This window comes from Diadema antillarum, unplaced genomic scaffold, assembly GCF_040938485.1.
Source record: "Diadema antillarum isolate AM-2024a unplaced genomic scaffold, OU_Dant_1.0 seq00001502_RagTag, whole genome shotgun sequence".
Taxonomy (NCBI): Eukaryota; Metazoa; Echinodermata; class Echinoidea; order Diadematoida; family Diadematidae; genus Diadema; species Diadema antillarum.
In genome coordinates, this window is record NW_027272236.1 from 16,405 (window position 1) to 39,704 (window position 23,300).

Sequence of the window (23,300 nt, forward strand, 5' to 3'; positions counted from 1 at the left end):
AAATCCGAACGCATGGACAGAAACTAAGCGAGCGCAAACCTCCGTCGAGGCAAGGTGTACATCATGGTCACTAACTAATAACCAGCAAACTCCAGGAAAACCCACGCGCACACACACACTCACGCACACACACAGATAACTTTTACAGTCATGAAGTAGAGCGGAGACGCACATGATTACGATGTCAAGGACTGAGGGGAGAGAGTAAAGAAAACAAATTTTACAACTCTCGAGGAACGAAGAAAAGGCCAGATATTGCAGACAGGCAAGGCCGAAAGGTAGCAATCAGGTTGCAAACATGACAAACATGAAAACTGTCTGGTCTGAATGAGGTCAATTCGCCTGACGGACAAAGTACGTTATTGTGTGATGCCCGATTTATTCAGCCTTTCTTTTTTAGGCGAAGTCCTTTTCAGAACGTATAGTAGGCCTACACGTCCATGCACCTGTTATGGCATGGGCTTTTCCCTCTCGGGCCATCAGTGACGGTTTCCGTGTAGAGACTCCTTTTCATGTTCAAGAAGACTTCGTAAAGATGTCAAATATGCAAATATGCAAATTAGACAAGCTGTGATCTCCTCACGAATCATCCACTATAGTTTGGACCATCGGAAATATCACAAACACAACATTTTGCCCGTCAATACATTTAGCAACACCAGCAGTCCCTATATTCAAAAACAGTGAAAAGTCGAGATATAAGTGTACCGCAGCTCATAGGAAATGATAAATATTCGAGGCTGAGGATACAGTTTCTTCGTTTGGAACTCATTAAAAAAAAGAAAAGAAAAGAAAAGATGTCTAGGAAAGATGTGCTGGTGAACGAAAGACTTGTAAGGGATTATTAGTTGATGTAAATAAATCTCTGTAGACTCCTATTATTGTTTGGAAGCCATATAATGGCATTTACAACTTCTGAATTAACAATATTATGATGTGCTACTATGATGAAACTTTCTCAAATAAACTGTTCTCCCTGGTTTGACTTTACTTTTTTGAAATAGAAAATGGAATGAAGTTTCCGTTCCTAATTTTGATGATGATAAAATGATTAGGCTATAACAAGAGAGGTCAGCGAGCCAATTTGACTGGTGTACTATCTCATTTCGAGGGCAATGGCAATGCCAGAGGTATGGTCGAAATGATATTGTCCAGATTCCTAAGGCAGGCGACGCGTCCATGAAGGGTCATGTGGGCTGCTTAGGTCTGATGATTTTTTTTTTCCCGGGTCCATTACGTACTTTTCTGTCAGACTTGATACTCAAAGTGATTTTGTAGGGAACATATATTCCAGAATATCATAAACATGCGATATATCAGGGCCTACATATAAAGAAAATATCCCACTTTGATATTTACAGGTTAGTCGGCTTAAAGAGGGAAGAGGGATGAAATTCCTCCGTTGTACGTATAGAATCTATCTCATCTGGAGTCTTATTATTCTCCTCCGGGTTCAGAGGACCATATTGTTTAAGAGGAGTGGTACTTGAATGAAACGTGTTTCCTTGTTCAAGTTTACTGAAAAAAACCCAGCAACAGCTAGAGAGAAACCACACAAACAAAATGTTTCACCGAAATTGACCACTATCATCATTTCCTAAAAGCAAGAGAAATTAAAGTAATCCAGTGCTTATTTCCTTATAAATGCTATGTTAATTAGACTTTGCTCACCTGTTTTTTCTTTTGAAATCATTATTCTTTTTAGTTAAGACCACTGACGTAACCTTGAGCATAGCACCATTAGATCGACGGAATGAATTATTGTAATTTTCAATTCTGCACATTTTCCCTCAACTTGATCTACAGCGGTAACAAATCCATAACCATAGTTGCCAACGAGATTATGATGTTATCACAAATGTAACATGCAAACGCAATATATCAGCAAAAGCACGAGGAACGACACGTTTGTTGAGCAGCTACACTAGAAGTGGACAATGGCATTTTTTTTTTTTTTTTTTGGTTTGGTTTTGTTTTGTTTTGTTTTTTTTTTACGCAGAGTGTAGTATAGCTCCATGGTTTTACCCAGGGAGGTGGAAGAGTTTTACCAGGGAGGTGCATGATGGAACTCTTCCACTTCCCTGGTTTTACGAATCCGAAAAAGCCCACCTCAGCTTTCTCGCCGGGCAGTTTTATTATGAAGGTCACTTTCACACGACACTCCACCATGACTGAAAAATAGGCTCCGCCTTACGTTTATACTACTAGTACATGTACTTCAGTATTGATGGATTACTAGCTGCGGACCACCGTAAAGTGGACTCCACGTAAGGCCTATTATAATACCTACACGTCTTCTCACTTCTTGATGCAGTTTGGCCATGAAGAGACAGGTCAAATAGTAGCTCTTTTAAGGGGCTGTATCCATGCTAAGCAGGTACTCAGAAAGTCATATTTGGCAGAACTTGGTACATCATTCTGTACAATGTCGGATAATTGCCATGTTTGTTGACCAGAGCCACGTTTTGCCCCTTACCACGCCCGAAATCTGTCTCCAGCCAATCAAAGCACGCGACGCTGGCTTTCCCCCAGCACGCCCCCTTTCCCTTCCTGTACCGATGTAAATACACTACACGCAGCTGCCCGAACGAGCGTATACGTCAGATTACGATTGCGAAGTGGCGGCAATCGCCGGCGCGCCCGACAGACGTTGCTCTGTTCTTTCATAGTTTACACGTGTTCTCGTTTGTCAATTGCCCGCCCTGACGTCGTCATATAAGCATATTTTCTGCAATTATTTTTCATATACATCGTTTGCGGCACCGATGTCTTTGAGCATAATAGACGTGGATCCTCAGTCACCCACACAAACGATTCAACCTCTGCTCTCACTGGTGCGAGTCGGTTCAGCCTATTGTGCGTAAAACACGGGTTCATTCATTGATCAGCTCAGCTTAGCGGGCACCAGGGAGGCAATATAATCTACCACACGGTGACAGAAATAGTATTTTTCTCTCATTGTGTTCATGCCAAAAGGCGCACACAATCGACGCTTTGAATCTCTACTTTCTGTACCGGTGTGCGACATTGTCATAGAAAAGCATGGAGGATCCGCGGTTGAAGGCTGCCGATATAGCGGTGATCGTTATTCACTTCCTCGTAGTTCTTGCTCTGGGAATTTGGGTGAGTACCACACAGAGTGAATATATTCGTTAATTAGGCAAAAGCATATTGGCTTAGGTTTATTTTCCACACCCCATATTTTGTTCGAGACTGATAGCGAAGCAGGAGGGCAAGTGACTGGACGGTTTCGCCGCGCCGGCGACGCCTTGCCTCGCCGTTCGTGTTTGTAACAGACACGAGACGGACAAAAGACTATATGATTATATTATCATGCAGGCAAAATTTCACATTGATTCGGGATTAGAATCTGCTGGTTATAGAATATACAGTGTATATAGGGCCTAGTACTTATTTGTTGGTATACCTCCCTGGTATAACTTAGAGAGGTATAGGAGAGGGAACATATACACATGGTAGGCCTTACAGTAGCCCTAAATTTGCCTTCACGTGGCAAATTGGCATGCCTGATTGAATAAAAAAACTAATATTGCATGACGTTCTGTGAATGCGGCAGCTTTATGTGATCCATGCATGAACAGAGGCCACACGAGATCCAGGGTTCGAACCTTGGATAGGTAGTTGCCTGTGAGTGTATCCGTGACATACAGACAATAAAGATGATCCTCTTTGGCATGATGTTCCTCTTGATCCACGTGGTAGACTGATTGATGATTGTGGCAGAATCCTCTTAAACAGGGCATGCCATTTTGCGACTGGTGTAATTCCCAGATTCCCATTGTTGTTATTGACATATTGTTATTAGCGTAGTCATGATAATAATTATGACTAATTTCATCAATATCACTATTATCAATATCATCCTCATCATTATCGATGAATGATGGTGATGACGAAGATGATGACACCGTCATGCCAGTATTATAGCTCGATTCATGTAGACCCTACAAATCATGCTAATGGCGACACATGTTGTAAAATATCATTGTTGCATTCTCTCCGTTGATTGTAACGTGACATAATATGGCGAAGTATTCTCGCTCCAATTATCAAGAGAATAAAAGAAAACAACAACAAAACAACAAACCCCAAACATAGAAGAACGTCTGAGAACTACACACAAATTAAAGACTGTGGATGGATTTTTTTTTCATCCTGGTTGAGCCGCCAAAGTTTATTTCAGTGTTTTAGTGACATCACACTCTTATAACTGTTATTGCACCTTGGCTTACGCAGGACGCATTGTTTTGATCGCCTGCATATTGATGCATATAACAATCATACATATGACTCTACATCTTATTGAGGAGTCGCCGTGCCGCAGGAATTGCCGCATTTTTAAGAGGAATTTTCTCCACGTATACCCGCTGCTGAATGAAGTGCCTATAGCCTGAAAGACAAGGAAGATGAGAAAGGTGACTGCGCTTGTAGAAACAGTATTTGTTTTTGCTGTCCGCTCTACCGTACGAGAACGTACGGAGGAGATCGCGGCAGGGTCAATTGGTAATATTATGGTAATTGAACGCGCTCAATTGCGTCACACAGGTGATGAAAATTGATGAGAACCGGCAAGTGTTGTCATGGTATCCGATTGGGATGCGCGCTGATGCTGAAGCGATTTGTATATGGAAAAGAAATACAGGACATTCACTTTTACTATTTTTCACAATTATTGACAACAGCTTCGAGCGGAACAGGTGGGACGTGGAGAGCGAATTAATCTCCTTATTCTTCTGTGTATACATTCTGTCGTTATCATGGCCAACATGCAATGATTACATACATACATACATACATACAAACAAACATACATGCACACCTGCATGCACACATGCACATACTAGTACGCACACCATTTCTCTCCTCTTTCTGTTAGAGCGCACCACTGTATCGCCTGTATTCGCACGTGATGGAGTCTATGTTTTGATTGGAGTAAACGGTCGCGGACTTATTAGACGGGATTGCTTAGATTGATTTGTAACAGCAATCAAAATGGTGATCATGTTGATAATCCCAAAAACTGCTACTGTTTACTATTACTACCGATGATGACGATGACAATGATGATGATATTGATGATAATAACTGTAATGATGATAACGATTATAACAAAAATGATAACGATGATACTGTAAACGATAGCAATCATCATCATCCACATCATTATCATTATCATCATCATCTTCATCACCATCATCATTATCAAGAAATGATACAAAACGAGGAAGAAGAGCTAGGAGAATATGCGTTCGTTAAAGACATTTGGGCATGATTCAAGTAATATGTGCCGTAAGCTTTTCCATTGTTACTGCAACTGCATCTTCGCTTGGCAACGACTAGTGTTTCCCTAACTGCTCTACCACAAAAAGAAAAGAAAGAAATGAAGAAAAAGGAAGACATACCATACGGCTAACTTTATCGTCTGTGCGACGTGAGACACGCCCTATACAAAATCCTGCTGTTGAGTGGCAATTCTTAGCTGTCGAGTACTGAGCTAATCCCAGTTTGTTGGTTCCGCAGGTCACTGTATGCTTTCCCCCTCCTTTATACAAAGGTGAAAGGACTATCATCACAATACCTTGCGTATTATAGTCCACTCGTCAAGCGGTATGGACATAGTATATTGTGTGTAGTCCGAAGGCTCGCCGTGGGCGTTGCCCCGTGTCGCCAACCAAAAAAGCCGGATCAGCCAGTGTCGTGTGTACATAAAAGCGTGAGGCCGTAAACCTTCAATTTACCTTTCTAATACCACTGTGCTTTGATGGGGAAGTACACTGACCTATAGAACAGTATGCAAATTGGACTTCGAGATTGGCAAAACGACCGAAAATCTCCAAAACTCCAGTTGTGTTTGATTGGTTTGAGACGATTTCTTGTATTTAATGTTTTCCCTCTACAGTGAGTGTTTTACTCTACTCGATTCGAGTAGAGAAAGGAAGTATAAGTGGCATCATTGAATTGCTCTTTTAGCAAAGAACATGCCGTAAATCAGTTCAGAAAGATGCACACAATAAAGTCATGGTGATACTGCATTATTATTATGATTGTGTAGGGTAATGCTGACTGAAAAAAAACGCGTATGGTTATGATATGATAAATGACATTCAATTTTGAGCATTCATGTAAGAATTCATACCAACTATGACTGTATAGTGAGATTACTGGTAATGTGCTTGTTAATAATAAGTTGAGCAATGTATTACTCCTTTCTTCCCCATTAAATTATAGGCCTATTTCATTTTCTGAGACATCGAGCGGGCACTAATTTGGCTCCTTGAGAAGAAATGTAGAATAATGTATGCCTTAACATAATTATCTCAATAATAATTCGAAGGAATTTGTTTTTTTTTCACTTAAAGTATTATTTTTGTGAAGATATTATTACAAAATGTAGTAACGTAGGGTAGTACACTACCGTGACACAGAAACATTGCAACTTTCCCATCTATGGTGGCACATGCATTAAACCTAAGCTATTAGAATCATAAGCTGTTCAACGGACTGCCCATTTCCCCCAAACCTTCACTGATAAGATATAGGGCCTAATGTAATGTCTATGTGTTAAACTGATCTTTCTACATTCGCTGAATCCCCGCGGTGTCCTTGGGGAAGCTTTCCATCGAACTTTCCAGTGTGAAAGGTGAAATGAACGTCAGAGGAAGATGTGAATTTACAGGCACTGCAGACATTGGATGGATGCATATTTCGTGCACCTTTAAGATTTAGATCGAATCCATACATCAGATAATGTTATGTTGACGTCACTGAAAGAATTTGATCAACCTGCCGTAAGTCGCGCGGTAGTTCGTGACATGACTGTACGACGACCCTGCGATCGAAGAGAGTGCAGCCCTGTTTACCCAGCCGCTCTGACGGAGAATTCCTCTTCTTTTCTTTGACCACACTGAACTTGGCGTCCCCATTTTCCAGAACTATGGCTAATAAAACACTACAGATACTGCTTCAATTTGACGTTAGTGGAGTGATACACGAGCGGAAACGTTGTGCGTTTGCCTTGGGAGAAATGAATAGACGTAAAAACAATATGTGGGCTGATTGTGTATACAACATCCTGCGTGGAGTTGGGCATAATGACATGCAATAACGTCACAGCTTCGTTCGCCGGCTGTTCAAGAGGCAATCGCAAGCGTGCCTAATTTAATCAATTTTTCAATTATTCAACATGCAGCTGTGCGCCTTCTCTTTAACCGACAGAGATGACTTAGCCATCAGTGTTTGATGCAAACGTTGATTTTACCATGCCACTGGCGTCACTCACAACAGAGTAGAATGATGATAGCTAAAGGTGCGACATCACTATTTACCGTGTAAAGGTATTTGCGCGGCAGTGGAAACTTCACAATATGAATACCCATAGATGACGTATATAGTCACAAACAGGAGATGTTTTGAAGGGAGAAGAGGGAAAAAGCGGGAAATCCATCCTTTCGAGCCGTGCATCGATAGCGAACTTGACTGTCAAAATTGCCAAAGGGATGGTATAGTTTTGGTTGAGATGGGGATACAGGATCTAACTTTTTGCAAGACTGATAATTAGAAACCACTTATATCAAAATATTAAAGAGCACACAACTCTTAGAGGAATTAAAGGTTTATTTGATGAAAAGCGGTTATAGAATAGCTGAGATATAAAAAAGCACAAAATAAAACAAAGTGGTCCTGTAATAAAAGGTGGGACCCACCTCTCTTTAGGACCACTTTGTTTTTGGATATCTCAGCCATTTCAAAACCAATTTCATCGAATAAACTTTTGATTCCTCTTATAGTTGTATACATGCTATTTAATATTTCATATAAGCGGTTTCTGATTATCTCGCAAAATTGCAATCCTCCGTTTAAGTCCTCTATAAGAACAAACTTAATTGTGTGGATTCTTAAAAAAGAGATGGATTACATTATATCCGATCCGATTTGGGGGGGGGGGTACATTATCATTGTGGATATTGCACTTCATATAAGCACGTATACTTAGTGGGGCTTGACACTAACTTTTCTGTCTGGTGACCAGTGCGGCCACTAAAATTTTCCTTTTATCTGAAATTTTGGTAGCGCCCCCAAAAGAAATTTGGGGTGGCCCGAAATGCAAGCAAAAGCAACAATCCATTTTGAATAATGACCAATTTTTAGTGGCCCCAGACCACCGGGCCACCGCTAACTAAATATCGAGCCCTGACGTAGCATAATTTTTGTCATGTATAGGGATTTATACATATGCCGTTATAACCACGGACCATGTTTCAACACGTATATACCAAGGTGGTGATACCATCTTGCTGAGTATGGTTCCTATGCAGTAAGCCTACGGTGAGGATTGAGCGCCAATTTATACCCTAATATACTGACACATCACAATGTATGAATGTATAACTGCATAAACAATCAGACAGACAAGAGAAATAAAAAAGGGGGAGAAGTAGAGAGAGAGAGGAAAGAGAGAGAGGGAGGGAGAGATAGAGAGAGAGAGGAAGAAAGACGGAGGGAGAGGGAGAGAGAGAAAGAATCTGTGAAAGAATCTTTTCAATAATTCAGACAAAAGCCTGTCGCCTGGCAGACCATGGTGTTTACATGCATGTGTGTTGGGTATAGAGACCTTTAGTGGTATTGTAAAAAAAAAAAAAAAAAAACCCTGCATTTTTGTTTTCTGCTGCGGACGTGGAGAACTTGAGCGACGAATCGGTGTATGTGTCGGGGGCATGGTCTCACGATAGAGCTACAAAGAGTCTTATAGCGAGAAGTCATAAGTATTAGTGGTGAGGGAGAATTCCCCGAATACAATATGGTGCCCAAAGCACAGATTTGCTCTAGCTGGCATTTTGAAGCTATCTACACTCTTGCGCAACCAGACGCCGTGCGACACTAACTTGTGTACATCAGCGACAGGGTTGTGTATAGTTATCTGCATATATATATATATATATATATATATATATATATATATATTGAAACCTCCAGGTACTGATCGCTTTTACCAAATAATTTACCGTGAAAGATAATCGAAACATAACGGTTGTGTGGCAGAAATTTGTCCCAGCAATGATAACCATAGGTTTTCAACCCATGTATAAAGACTCGCAAAGACAACACTATAACAACAAAAAGATATGAGGACAGACAGATACAAGTAAGGAAGAGAAATAAGTAGACACACACACACACGCACACACACACACACACACAAAACTAACAGCAGAAGCCTTTAAAAGCACGCAGTATTAGAACGTTCGCGGCTCTTATGGTCTTTGATTAAAGTACACCAGTGTTGTTTTGTGTTCGTTTTTTTTTCTTTACTTTCAGCGTATAGACGTAATATCTGTGTATTATACTCTACTGATTAATCCATATCTGTTTTATCTTCCTTATACCGTCCTCCAAATCTCCTCGAAGTCGGCATGGAAATCTAATCGGAGCACGACCACTGGCTATTTCCTGGCTGGAAAAAGCATGAGTTGGTGGTTGGTGAGTATAATGATTGCTGCATGCTTTTGTTTGAACGTGAATCAGCGATTGGCTGAACTATCCCACGTGATAGCGTGAAAATTACATGTATACCATTGTACCTCCAGGAAGATAATACATTGTAGTTCATCCGTGTAAAGGTCGAAGGGTCAAACAGCATTCCTGAGGTGAACACTGCTATAGAAGAGTAGACAATATTGGGATTTTTTTTTTAAAGATGGAGAATAATGTGTACTAGTGGCAAAATTTTCACGGTACTGTAATCATCAGTATATTGGTTGAAACTACTGTACATCATGCTTACCAGGAAAAAGGGAATTGAAGTCTGTGATGAAATAATGAACAGATGAGGTCGTGGTGTTGAGAAAGGCTTCATGATAAATCAAGGCAGGAAAAATTGCAATAGAATTTCAGTTGGAAGTTTGGATAATATTTGAAGCCAAAGCGAAACTCCGATCCTTGTTCTGGTTGACATAGAGTGAAATCAAACGAACTAAACACGAGACGTTTTACCAAATTCGAAAATTAGATGTACAGTATTTGAAGTTAATTTGAGTGTCGAGGAGTAAGTACGATCAAACAGACAGAAGAGGTAAAAGTTTTACCAAATTCGAAAATGAGAAAGGAAAAGTGTGGAGTCACGATCATATTTACAACCATGAAGTGGCTTTTTACTTTACCCCGTTTTTACGGAAGTTTCATCGAAATCAAAAGTCAAGGAACATCCAACAGAGGGATGGGGGAGACTGTGTGGTTTTAACCAGAGCTTGTTATGAAACAGCTATGTGGTTTCGAATCATAAGGCTAGTAAGTTGAAGCAAATGAGACAGGGGGATAGGATAGGGAAAGATCTAATCGACAATTTTTTCCAGCGACGTCACACAATCAAGAGTGCGAGGGTTTCGACGCGACTGTCGAAATCTGATTAAGATGTGATACTAGGCTTAGTTTCTTTCAGTGGTATACGTTTAGTAGACGATCCACATATATACGTGTATGTAGATAGTATCGTGTGCGTGTATAATGTATTATTATATTATTGATAGCATGTTTGCATAGACGGGCAGGAATATGTTAATAGCTAGATTAATTGATATGATAAACATATAGACCTATAGAATTTTGTACCTAATCGAGAAAGTTTTGCATTAAACACTGAATGCACTGTTTGTGTGTGTTTTCTTTTTTGAGGGCAGAGGGCATAAAAGGCCTATTTATATACTGAAATGCCTGTGCTTCAGCGAAGCATCGCTGCGCAAAGCACCGAAGAAAAGATGATTAACACGAGAGAAAAGTCTCGATGACAAGCACTTAAGTCGCTAAACCTAATCGATATGGTGTCAACGTGCTACGAGAATATCTCAGCCCCGTTTCTCCAGTACGCCACATGCTATAGATGGCAACCATGTATGCTTCGGAGCAAGAGGATTATTTCGCCACCCGTCATCTGCGTCATCGGGGCTTGCAGGGCTTGTTTGGGTTGGGAACGACGTCGGTGACGTAGGCGAGCGCCTTTATACCGCCCAGGCGACGACTTCCAAATTGGAATTTAAAATTGCTCCCAGATGTGCGTGACAAATCCCGTATAGTGGTCATATACCGGACACTGCTAGGCGTTTGTCTGTGACTTCTCCAAAGCCTATTCCCTCTTCTCTTCTCTCTCCCTCTCTCCCCCTTCCCTCCCACCCCCTTTCTCTCTTTCTCTCCCTCCCTCTCTCTCCTTATATCCTATCTTTTCTTCCCCTTTCTCTCCCCTCCTCTGTCTCTATCTATCTATCTATCTATCTATCTATCTATCTATCTATCCTATATCCTTATCTATATCATGTATTTATCAATGAAAGATTAATATCTTGTTCACCTCTCTTTCTAATCTAATCACCAATCTACTCATATTTTATAGTATCATTTCATTCATCTATCTATCCAGCCATCTATTCATCTATATTTCTATCTAGCTGTACGTCTATCTGTCTATTCATCCATCTATCTCTTTCGTTCCTCTCTATACTCAAAACAAAGCTTTCGTAAGTAAAAGTCAGTAGCCAGTCTTTCGAAAAGTGTACAGTGTACTACGATATAGCTTTACTGTAGCAACTTCTGAGCTTTCTATCTTTTTTTTTCAACATTGTGCAAAAGTAAACAATGGATCTAGTTCAGATGTTTCAAATCAGCCTATAGTTAAGCTTTAGAATCAACATTAGCAAATTCTTCGCTGCTGCTCAATAAGAAAGAAAGAAAACAAAGAGAAGGAAGAGCCTGTAACAGAACAAGGTTTAAAATCCGCGTTTCATTCTGTCCTATTTAATTCACAAGTTTTTGTGTGGTCAGTTTGTCCTAAAAGGCCTCACGATTTTTCTTTTTGTCAGAATTCTTCACAATAATTTTGATTATGCTCCCACATGAGCGTCTAGAAGCTTAACTCACGGCTGTTTGACAGTTTTATGTGTAATGGTGAGTATCAGGTTGAGTACGATAACACGTAAAGTGTGAACGGTTTATACAATGTGTTAGAGGGCATGATATAAGACGAAAGAATGTTCCTTGAATTATTTTGATAAGATACACTTTATCAAATTTCCTATGATCTTGCCAATATTTCTTAGGTCGGTCTTTCGTTGTACGTCAGCAACATTGGAAGCATTCATTTCATCGGGCTTAGTGGAACGGCTTCAAACAATGGAATCGCCGTGATCTCCTACGAGTTTCACGTAAGTCACTTTCGTATAGCGTTTCACATTGACGCTGGCTGAGAAAGACATTTCTTCAAACAGATATAGTGGAGTATACGTCAACGTTTCTCAACCAAGTTCACACTGATTTTGCACGCAATAGCCGTGACGAATCTAATGTGTCTACACCAAATGCATACATTTCGTTTAGGATTCTTAGGAAGAGTATGAATGGATGTGAACACAATTTAATGATGAATTTATTCATCAATGTGAACACAAAGTTACAGATGAATTTATTCGTCCTGTGATACCTTTCTGTTGCAGGGACTTTTCTGCTTATTGTTGCTGGGATTCATCTTCATGCCGATATACATTACTTCCGGGGTAAGTTTCGGTCCAGTAGCAATTAGAAATAAAGATACCACATTATATAAAGGTGACTATGTTTGAAATGACTCTGATTATAAATGTAATCGGTCTAATAAATGTTTTGTCTTGGTTATAGCCGATTACCACATTGCTTATTATGTACCTACGACATTGCTATTTCGTTCATTGACATAATGATATAATTTTGCTCTTACGTCGAAGGAGAAATGGCAGGTTGCCAACCTCAATATGGTTATTATAAAACTATTCGACAAAGAGAAGAAGAGATTAGATAAAGATACCAAAGACAGAATATATATGTATATTTATCTGTACTCATATCTATCGATTGGAAGGTGTTGTTTGATTTCAGGTCTGGAAAATTATTTAATTAAAAAGTAAAGCATTATAGTTTTAAGTTATTACATAGAATTTTATCTTTTAAAGAAAATTTAGTGAAATGATAAATTACGTCAGACATGATTTGTAAGAAATGCAGCGAAGCTGAATCAATTTGGCATGTTTATATTACACAGATACGAAGTTATACTGGAAAAGAATAACAAAGTTTATATGCAATTATTTTCATATTGATATTACGGTGGATGGGCGAATTATATTAACAGGATTTAATGTAAGAGATAAATCTTTGGTGTTGTTGAATTTAATGTTAGTTTTTGCCCAATGTACGATTTTTCGTTTGTATATACTGAGCAATTATACAACAAAAGTAACAAATGTATATACGCATTATTGAAAGAATTTAGAAAAGAGCTCACTATAAATTTGATTTTTTTTTGTTAAAAAATGTTATTTGATTTCAAGAAAAGACAACTTTATGAATTAGAGCAGAAGATGAATCATAAGAATTTGTGAACTTTTTAGATATATGAAATGAAATAAAGTCCCTCGAAGGAGTATAAAGAAGAAAAAAAGAACACCTCAAGATGGTTATTAAAACTATTCGACAAAGACAAGTAGAGATTAGATAAAGATACCAAAGACAGAATATATCTGTATATTTATCTGTATTCATATCTATCTATCTATCTATCTATCTATCTATCTGTGCTATAAGAATTTTTTTCTTCGTAAATGCTCATGTATGCATAATGTAAGGTGTATAGATTTATATAACCAAATGCTATTCATACAAACCTGTGATGTCCTCCTGGCCGTGGCAGGTTAGTACGGTCCCCGAGTACCTCCAGCATCGGTTTGGTGGATCTCGCCTTCGTGTCTCTCTCTCCGTGGTCTCCATCGTCTTCATCATCATCACCACCCTCGCCGTGAGTTCAGTCTTACCATCATTCCGTTTGCCCAACTTTGGCAAAAAGGGGAACCAGTGAACAAATCGATAAACCAAACTGAACGTGATTGATTTTTACCTTCGCCGAGTGGGTTGCGTTTTGCCGACGTTTGTTTAATATTTGTTCGCTTTTTTGTCTTTTACGAACTTAATGCAAAAAAAAAAAAAAAAAAAGATGAGAACGGATTTAGCCAGATTTTTCAGGAAAGGTCAGAAACTTCCCAGTAGCTGTCATCTTCTTAATGTGTAATCTATTATTGTGAATTTCGTCCATGACGCGCTATGCGTCTCCATGGTAACCCCTCTATGTTGCCCCTTTCATCTCATCCTGTAGTCGGAGATGTACGCTGGCATCGTGATCATACAACAAGTGCTTGGATGGAACCTCTACCTCTCCATCATTCTGCTCCTCGTGATGACCACTGTTTACACGATGGCTGGAGGACTGACCGCAGTCATCTACACGGACGCTCTCCAGTCCGTCATCATGATCATCGGCGGCTTCATCCTCTTCTTCATCTGTGAGTTCACCACTATTTAGACTATTTAACAGGTCAAAATAGAGCTTGACTATACATTATGATTGCTATGATGATGATGATAATGGCGACAATGATGATGACGTCGGCGACGATGATGATGATGATGACGGTGCTGGGGATAATGACGATGATGATGACTGATAAAGTTATGATAGTGATAATCATCATCATCATCATCATCATCATCATCATTGTCATCATCCAATGAGGGATAGATGAGAAATGAGAATGAAGGAATGCCAGGGCCTTCATTTAAGTGCGACGAACCTTTAAAGACTATTGATAGAGAGCGAGGCAGTGAGAGGCTTGGTGAAAGTGTACAATGTGGCAGGAAATTCGTACTGCTGAAGATGATGATAGCATATAGATACAACTTAATCAGCTCTCTCTTTCTCGGGAGTGGCTTTCCATTCTCTCGATGATCAAAACTGTTCTTGCAGTAACTGTTGCTACTATGTTATTGTAGGTGCATGAGTGGCACTTTATTAATGGCACTATGATATTACTTGTTTTTACTTACCGTGTTTCGTTCTGACGAGCAGCCATGGTCAGAATCGGCGGCTTCGATGAGCTCCGAAGCGCCTACCTTAACGCCATCCCCAACTCCACCATCCAAGAGATGCATCAGAATCCTGGCAATGCGACCCTCTGCGGGGTGCCGTCCACTAACGCCTTCCATATCTTCCGCCATGCAGGCGCCGGGGATTACCCCTGGCCTGGCGTCGTCTTCGGTATATTTCTCCTCTCGGCTCAGTATTTCTGCACCAACCAGGTATATCATGAGAGGCCCTTTATAGATAGGTCGAAGTACTCTGACGTGAAAAGGTGCAAAGATAGGCAACATCAATTTATACATGGTGAAGAGAACTTGTAAACAAATAACCTTATAAATGGATATCTCGCTAAATGATTCACCATCCTGTTGAGAGAAAAGAGGAACGTCGATGAGCAGAGGTATCCTGCTTGTAAAAATATTAATGGCTTTAGATTGAAGACTGTATGCTGTAAACTTGCGTATTATTGAGCCGCTTTTATTACCTTGTTTTTGTCGTTGTTTTATACCCGGCAAACAAGACTTTGAAAACATGACAAAGGACAGATATAATACGAGGGTGATGTGTACAGTCTCATAGTTACAACAATTCAGTACGATTATAGAATCTAAATTTCCAGAGTGAAGGTGATTATAATTGAGATTATGGCTGAGATCAATGTTATGACCAACCTCTTTCATATAAACAATGATAAATAAATAATGTTTGGTAATCATAATATTGTCGAACTTTCATATAGGCGAAGCCCTAGATAGCATGATAAGCATGACACTTAATTGTACACTGTATTGAAATGAAAAAGAGTAGCAGCATTTACCAACGGGAATGAGTCAACTACGGAACAACGATGCTAACGACACGATTGTATAATGGTTTGCCGTCTATTTGTGCTGTTTATTCTATCCGATCACTGTAGTTCCTGGTCCAGAGGTCCCTGTCGACCAAGAACTTCACTCAGACCAAAGCCGGGACCGTCCTAGCTAGCTACCTCAAGGTTCTCCCTCTGATTCTAATGATCTACCCAGGCATGATCAGCCGCGCCCTCTGGCCCGGTAAGCAACCATGCAAGGAGACCTTCGAGTGATTGTCAGACTTTTACATTTGAACATAAGTTAGTTATACTGGATACAGATTTTCAGACGTTATAGTGATTAGGATTAGGAATAAGAATGTTTTCTAAGGCTATAACAAATTACAATGAACAAGGATGATGGCATTACAGCTTCACCATAAGAATGCGTAAGTTGGGGCTCTCAAGGAAGCAGAACGAAAGAAGAAAGCATGCATAAATTCTCTACGGTATAGATACTATGATATGTACACTCGAAAAGGACAATTTATGGAATTAAGATGTCATTGATGCCTCTCCAGTACAATGACAGTTCGGTGGTCGCTGCAGTCATTTCATAATATGCAAATCATGTGAGGTGATGATGTGGAAGTCTTACTAGTCTTTCATTTATATATATATATATATATATATATATATATATATATTTGTTTTTGTTTTTGTTTTGAGGGAAAGGGGGGGGGGGAGGGGGCGCTCACTGGTGCTGATTTACGGACCAAAAACAGGATTTTTATCGTGTTTTGAACATAATGAAAATGGCGAAGTGATTATCTGGTAAAGAGGTAATTATAAGGAGATTTAGCAGTGACGATTTTGTAAAGAGAGGGAAGTTTTGCTGCTGAAATATATAAATTACGAATGATTTAATAATTTTGTTAATGAAGGAAAACCATTTGGAGAAAGTAGTGAGGGTTTGATACCATCATCGTCTGCTGCAGTTTACATAGTGACCGATATCACGACGTTTTTAGTAGCTGTTAACTTAAAAAATTATACAGCTCCCGTGAGCGTGTGATAAGGATCATCCATTCATTTATTTTATTCCTAAAATATGTTTCATTTATTTTTATTCATAAAATTTCAGATGAAGTAGCGTGTCAGGACCCCGAGCGTTGCATGGCTGTGTGCGGAAACCCGAATGGCTGCTCTGACATCGCATACCCACGACTTGTGCTGAAATTGATGCCAACTGGTAAGGCCAATATTTCTATCTGCCGCACTCAGCTATATAATTTCATCATGCTGCTTCGGTCGTCCAATTCAAATAGCGTTGCCTATTATGTTTGCATTCCTTTGTTAACAAATGTTTTCTTTGTGGTATAGAAGACAGGCGAGTCATGTTAATTAAGTTTACCTTTTCTTGCCCCTGGAAGCCCTGTTTTTTTATGTCACGATTGAGTCATTTTCATTTATGCTTTGTTGCCGTGTTATGATTTATTTTGTTATTTAATTTTTCATGCTGAATCAAACTTGATTTGTGACTGTCTATATAAAGACTTCTGAAATGCCGAAATCATATATTGTAGCGACAACATAGTTAGATAAACACGTTGGACATTGGACACTTACGTCAGATTTTGAGGAGAAACTGTGCACCATAGATGAGATAGATTAGTCACAAAAGTTATGATTATATCTCGGTAATAGTTTGCCATGGTAACATCAATTTGAAAGAGGGATATTAGTGAATGAGAGATGTAATAGCATATCACCATATTCGGGTTTTTGTGGGTTTTTTTGTTTGTTTGTTTGTTTGTTTTGGTTTACTTCGAGTAATTTCGACTCTGTTATTAAAATTGCGACGGTTTGATGTATTAAATTGAAATAACAGTTATGTTGTATATTCTAATAAGAATAGAAAGATAAATCATGTATTGTTATGATAATAAACTTTTTATATTCCCCTCGAAGTATCGTATAATAATGCTATAAGATGCAAGGTAGAGAGACAAACATAGGCCTAAAACCTAATCTAACGAGATATATGGAGCCACAATCCAGATTGATTAAAACGAAGTTTTACTTTATGCTCTGCTGCTCAAATATTCATTCCAGGTCTAAAAGGGTTAATGTTCGGTGCCATGCTGGCTGCACTCATGAGCACGCTGACATCCGTTTTCAACAGTTTAAGCACCCTCTTCACCATGGACGTATGGACCAAATTTCGGCCCCTGGCCAGAGAGAGCGAGCTTCTAATTGTAGGAAGGTTTGTATCATATAATTGCGCTGTATGCATTATGTCTGTTTTGGTTGTTTATAATATATTTGTCTCTATGTTTGCCAGTTCAATGATGCTTGTGCAGGTGTGGTTGTTATAGTTTTTTATGATGCCACTTGTGTTGTCTTAGAGAGAAAGATGGGTAGGGGTTGCATGGGGAGCGTACTTTGATGAGGAATTTCAGAGCAAATGAAAGTGTATGATCAATAAGTTTCCACTTATTGCCACGCAGTATATAGGTAAATCTATATATGCAAAGAGATATTTGTCAATTACGATGGCATTACCCTTGTGCAGATGTTGATTTTAAAACACATCTGCCCCCTCCCCATATTGCAAGATCCCGGACCTTATGGCTTTAGACTGTGTTATGGCTGTAGATGATTATAGAATTTAAACTCCTCTGTTCTTAATCAAGATATCAAAAAATGTTTATCATTATTTCTTTTTCGCAGTCATTTCCGAATGTTCGTTACCTTTTTTCAGCACATCTTTAAGATATCAAAACCCCGCCAGAGTGCAAGATCAGATGCCTCCTTGTTTTGAAGAGCAGAATGCACACTAGAAATAATCAGGTATCACTCACTCCTCAGCAAATCTGGTGGCTGTCTGTAATAATTAATGTGATTTTATAATCCAAACGGTCCATATAAGTCCAATCAAATCAAGTCAGGCCCAGGTGCTAACTTTTCGACATGACGGTACCAAGGCCTATATCTCGTGTAGTTGTTGCATTTACGACTATGAGCCTGTGCAATTTCCGTGATTCACTGCTACAGCTAGAGTACCGAAGTGACGATGTCTTTTAATATAGCTTGGGTTGTGGAACCATGTGCGAACATGGTTAGCAACAATAGTGTTCACAGAATCGGTATTCTGGCCAGATGATGTTGTTTGAAACCAGTTTCCATGGCGATAAATGCCTGTGACATGACAACATACTCTGTATGGGTCTAGGGCAATTACTATACCCCCTGGGCAATCATCCCGGACCCTTCCCCTAATCTTAACCCTAATGTATGATGTACGTTCAACATGACTACCATCTGTTCGCATGTAGGACCAGTACTGGTGTCATGGCCATCATCGCGGTGCTGTGGTTACCTCTTATCCAAGCTTCAGGAACGGGGCAGCTCTTCGTCTACATCCAGTCGATGACGTCATACTTGACTCCACCCATTTTCGCTGTCTATGTGGGAGGAATGTTTTGGGAGCGCATCACCGAAAAAGTAGGTATACCGGATTTAAAAGTAGTTTCAGATTGTGTGATGTCTTGTTTAATTCATTCATTTCCCTGTAGTTCTATTTTCGGTTTTTTTTCTTTTGATTTGCAGTAATATGTAATCGCGTATAGTCTTCTAGGTTTACTGATATGAAACATTGTTTATTAGTCGCTATCGATAATTTTGATATCAAATCATTGTTTGATGGACAGGGTACCTTTTCAGGTGAATCGGCTTGAGATATTTAGTTGGTAAGCAATATTTAGAAAGCCTCTTCCAAAGTTTTCAAAATTTCATTGGCAAATCATCTCTTGCGTATAGGATTTTCCGTTTTACTCAATTGTTAAAGAAACAGCCTTTTATTCACCCTCATCGCTTTGTGGACAAAAGAAAAAGAAAGAAATATGATCGTAAAATTTGAAGTAATTTCATGCAACCCCTAAACTTTAAAAACTTGAAGTACTTCAATATAGCATATTTTCAACGAGTGTTATACATCCTTTGGGTTTTTTATGTCATCCTGCAATTAAAAGAAAAATGTTGTGCACCCTGTTTATGCTTTTGTGTCCAAACAACTAAAACATTTACATCTTCCAAGCAAACTGTTGACCAAAGTTCTTTCTTTTGAAACTAAACGACATTGTTCGTGAGTGTCTTTCCTAAGAGGCAATAATGAAAATATTGATAGATAATTTAAACTGATTGGAATCGCTTTTGTTTATTCGTTACATAAAACATGCGCTCGATAGAGGTGCGCGTGCCATGACATTTTGTGACAAAATATTCACTTTCATTTCATTTCATTTGATTTCATTTATTGGTTTCTGCTACTTTTTTCATGAACATACTTACAGAAAAAAACAACAACACAATAAGATAATTATAAAACTAAGGGCAGGTCCTCCATCTTGACTTCGTGATATAATTATGGCGTATACGCGCTTGAATCAAGGAGTAAATGTAGATTGTATTTTCTATTCCGGAATGTTTGATTGGGTTGCCAGGGTTGACACAAGAAGCAAACCTTGAAATCTTGACAACATTATGGGATAAATCTATAATCTGCATTTACTTTCTTAATAAATTAAGAGATGCAGGTGCATGTGCATAACGGATAGTGTACTGTTATTGTTCTTTATGGAATCTACAATTAGTTTGCATCTTTCATAAACTAGTCTTACCTTGCTTTCCCATCAGGGTGCCTTCTACGGCCTGCTTTCGGGTGTGGTCGTGGGCGTTCTCCGCATGGTGCTCGACTTCGTGTACACGAGTCCGGGTTGTGGACAACCCGACCACCGGCCAGAGATCGTGAAAAACTTCCACTACCTGCACTTTGCCTGCGTGCTCTTCGCCGTGACGCTCCTCATGATCGTCATTATTAGTCTCTTCACGGAACCCATCCCCAGCGAGAAGGTGATTGATTGGTCTTGTTCTTGCTTCTTTGTTGGTATCGTTCTGATCCGATATCCACACAAGGGGAGCCTGGGTCTTGTTTCAAAGTCTACACACATTATCTAGAGTGGGTATCATAAGGGCTGGGCCAAGGCACCTTGAAGGGGAATTGTGTATGTCATTCACTGAGTGGAAGCGAAGAAAACCCAACATGTTTGCTCATTCGTCCATTCTTTCATTCATTCATTCATTCATTCATTCATTCATTCATTCATTCATTCATTCTTTCATACATTCATTCATTCATTCATTCATTCATTCATTCATTCATTCATTCAATTCTTTATTCCTTTACTTTTTTACATATTCATTCAGTTAGTTTCAGCATTTGTTCACAATGATAAAAGTGGGTGATTAATCATACCTCATGTATATAAAGTGTCAAGTCTACTGAAATTAAATGTATGTTAAGTCCCGTAGGCTCCTAAATTTATGTTAATAACGGAATGGACACACACAAATGCGCACACGAGAAAAAAAAAGATCGGAATTGCGAAGAGCTTATAGTCACTCGTGAAGACATTTCAAAATCAATGATATTCTGTGTACACAACTAAATTCAAATGCAAATTAGAGTTTCGATTTAAATGTGAGGCCTTTACTTACAAACTGAAAGCACTTCCTCTTTCAACGTTCAGAATTATGTTCTGTTCTTGTCCTCGCAGCTCGTACGTCTCACGTGGTGGACGAGACACAGCAAAGCTCCCCGAGAAGCAATGCCTGAAACTTACAACCCCGTCAACTCAGAGAAAATAGCCAACCATCTGGACATTGAGGAAGGTATTTACACAATTTTACTTTGTCTATATACGGACCATATCGCAGTTTTCATCCCATTGAATCTGCAGTGGTCAAAAGCTTGATTTTTGATCGTTGTTCATAGCTTCGCTTCCAATTTCTGGGGGGCATTTCATGAAGGAACTTGTCGGATGAAATATCTGACAAGTCTCTTTTATCCAACAAGTTTTGAGAAATTCTTTAGTCTGATTGGCTGATTCCTCTGAACTTGTCAGATATAATTGACTTGTCGGACATTTTATCCGACAAGTTCCTTCATGAAATGCCCCCCTGATCGTGACTGTGAAAGTACTGTGAAAGTGCTGTTCTGATAGGCTGCATTATATTGTTGACGAGTGTGTGTCGATCGTGTTTAAAAGGCTCAATTAGTTAGAGGCGCGTGTGGAGAGAAAGGTTCAATAGCACAATAAGTAGTCAGAGTATAGATCCTTCACAGATTGATATCGAGTTCACACTCTTGGTTTCGTTTTCCTCTACTTTTCATTCTATTTCCCTTCACTCCGTCTATCTCTGTCTCTCCTATGGCTCTCTAAAACCCTCCTCTTCTTCTCCGTTTTCTTCCTCGTCATCAACCTCGCCACCACCACGACTTCACCCTGTAGTGGAGATCAAGAAGCCGTCCATGTGCCGCCGCGTCTTCAACATCATTTGTGGTATCTCTTCGGCCACGCCCGAGGACCAGCCGACACCGGAGTCACTGGAAAAGATGCGATCCCTGGAAGAGACGCCATTTTGGCGGCGAGTGATGATCGCCAACCTTATCATCGCCATCGGATTCGGTGTCTTCCTTTTCGCCTTCTTCGGCTGAATGTTTTCAATTTTATTCGCGGATGATCACGGAACATCAGGCAGGAGTGATGATGTCAATATACTCCTATTTTTCTAACCACATGGAAGAATGTACATTTATAAGAGTATTTTGCAGGGTAATTTTATGGGAACGTTTAAAGGAATTATCTCCTTATCCAAAACAAGATTTGGAAAGGAAGACAAACTTATATTTAAAGTGAAGACATGAACACTGTCTGAAAGACTGAAATATGTTCAAGTGAGTATTACTGCCTGTGGATACATACATGCGAAAGAAAAAGAGCGTAACTGTGTCACATTTTGTATATATCAAAATATACCTCATTACTTGAAGACTAAGGTGTCTTTGCATATCTTTTTGTTTTAGCCACCACGGGTAGCCATCTTTCTAGAAGAATGCATGTACATTATTGTATAATACCCGAAAGAAGAAACACACAGAGGAACGAAAACTAAATTTAATTTGATTTAACATTTCGCACACATTCGGTACAATGAACAATATTCATTGTGAGATCGATTAATTTTCTTTCGCATTATAGCCGCAGGATAACATTTAGTATGCGGTGTATCAATCTTTCAGTGTCTTGATAAGGACAATTATGGAACTATTTTGTGAAGTCGACTAAGGACATGAAGCGTGTGGGAGACCTACATAGTATGCTCCACGAGCAGTATTTCGCGCCATCGCACAAATTTATTCTGGTGTTGCAAACTGCTGTCTGCTTAACATTAACTACCGTCCTTTTCAGGTCGAGTGTATGCATATCGTACTAATCAAGACCAGAGTGTCATAGGTCGTAATATCATGACTTTCAGTTTTTGCTAAAGATCATGAGGTTGTAGAGTTATTGTCATGACTGCACATGTGCAGTAAAGACAGGAATAATTTCTATGAAGATTGGTATAGCATATTCCCGATTGAGAAAGAATTACTATCCAACTGCCATCACGTGAGGTGATACTTACGATATATCTTTCTTTATCATCGTTTTAATGAAG

The 23,300-nt window shown here is 39.4% G+C and overlaps 1 protein-coding gene across 1 annotated transcript; it reads left to right on the forward strand.

Annotated features, from left to right (window-relative positions):
• Positions 1–3,042: 3,042 nt before the first annotated feature.
• LOC139710116 (sodium/glucose cotransporter 4-like) lies at positions 3,043–22,296 on the forward strand. Its single transcript, XM_071622050.1, has 14 exons — positions 3,043–3,123; positions 9,427–9,498; positions 12,105–12,209; positions 12,498–12,557; positions 13,727–13,831; positions 14,186–14,372; positions 14,936–15,165; positions 15,864–15,999; positions 16,882–16,989; positions 17,853–18,003; positions 19,076–19,244; positions 20,436–20,651; positions 21,356–21,470; positions 22,091–22,296. Exons 1-14 carry the CDS (start codon positions 3,043–3,045, stop codon positions 22,294–22,296), a joined length of 1,941 nt encoding a protein of 646 aa, XP_071478151.1.
• Positions 22,297–23,300: the final 1,004 nt, after the last annotated feature.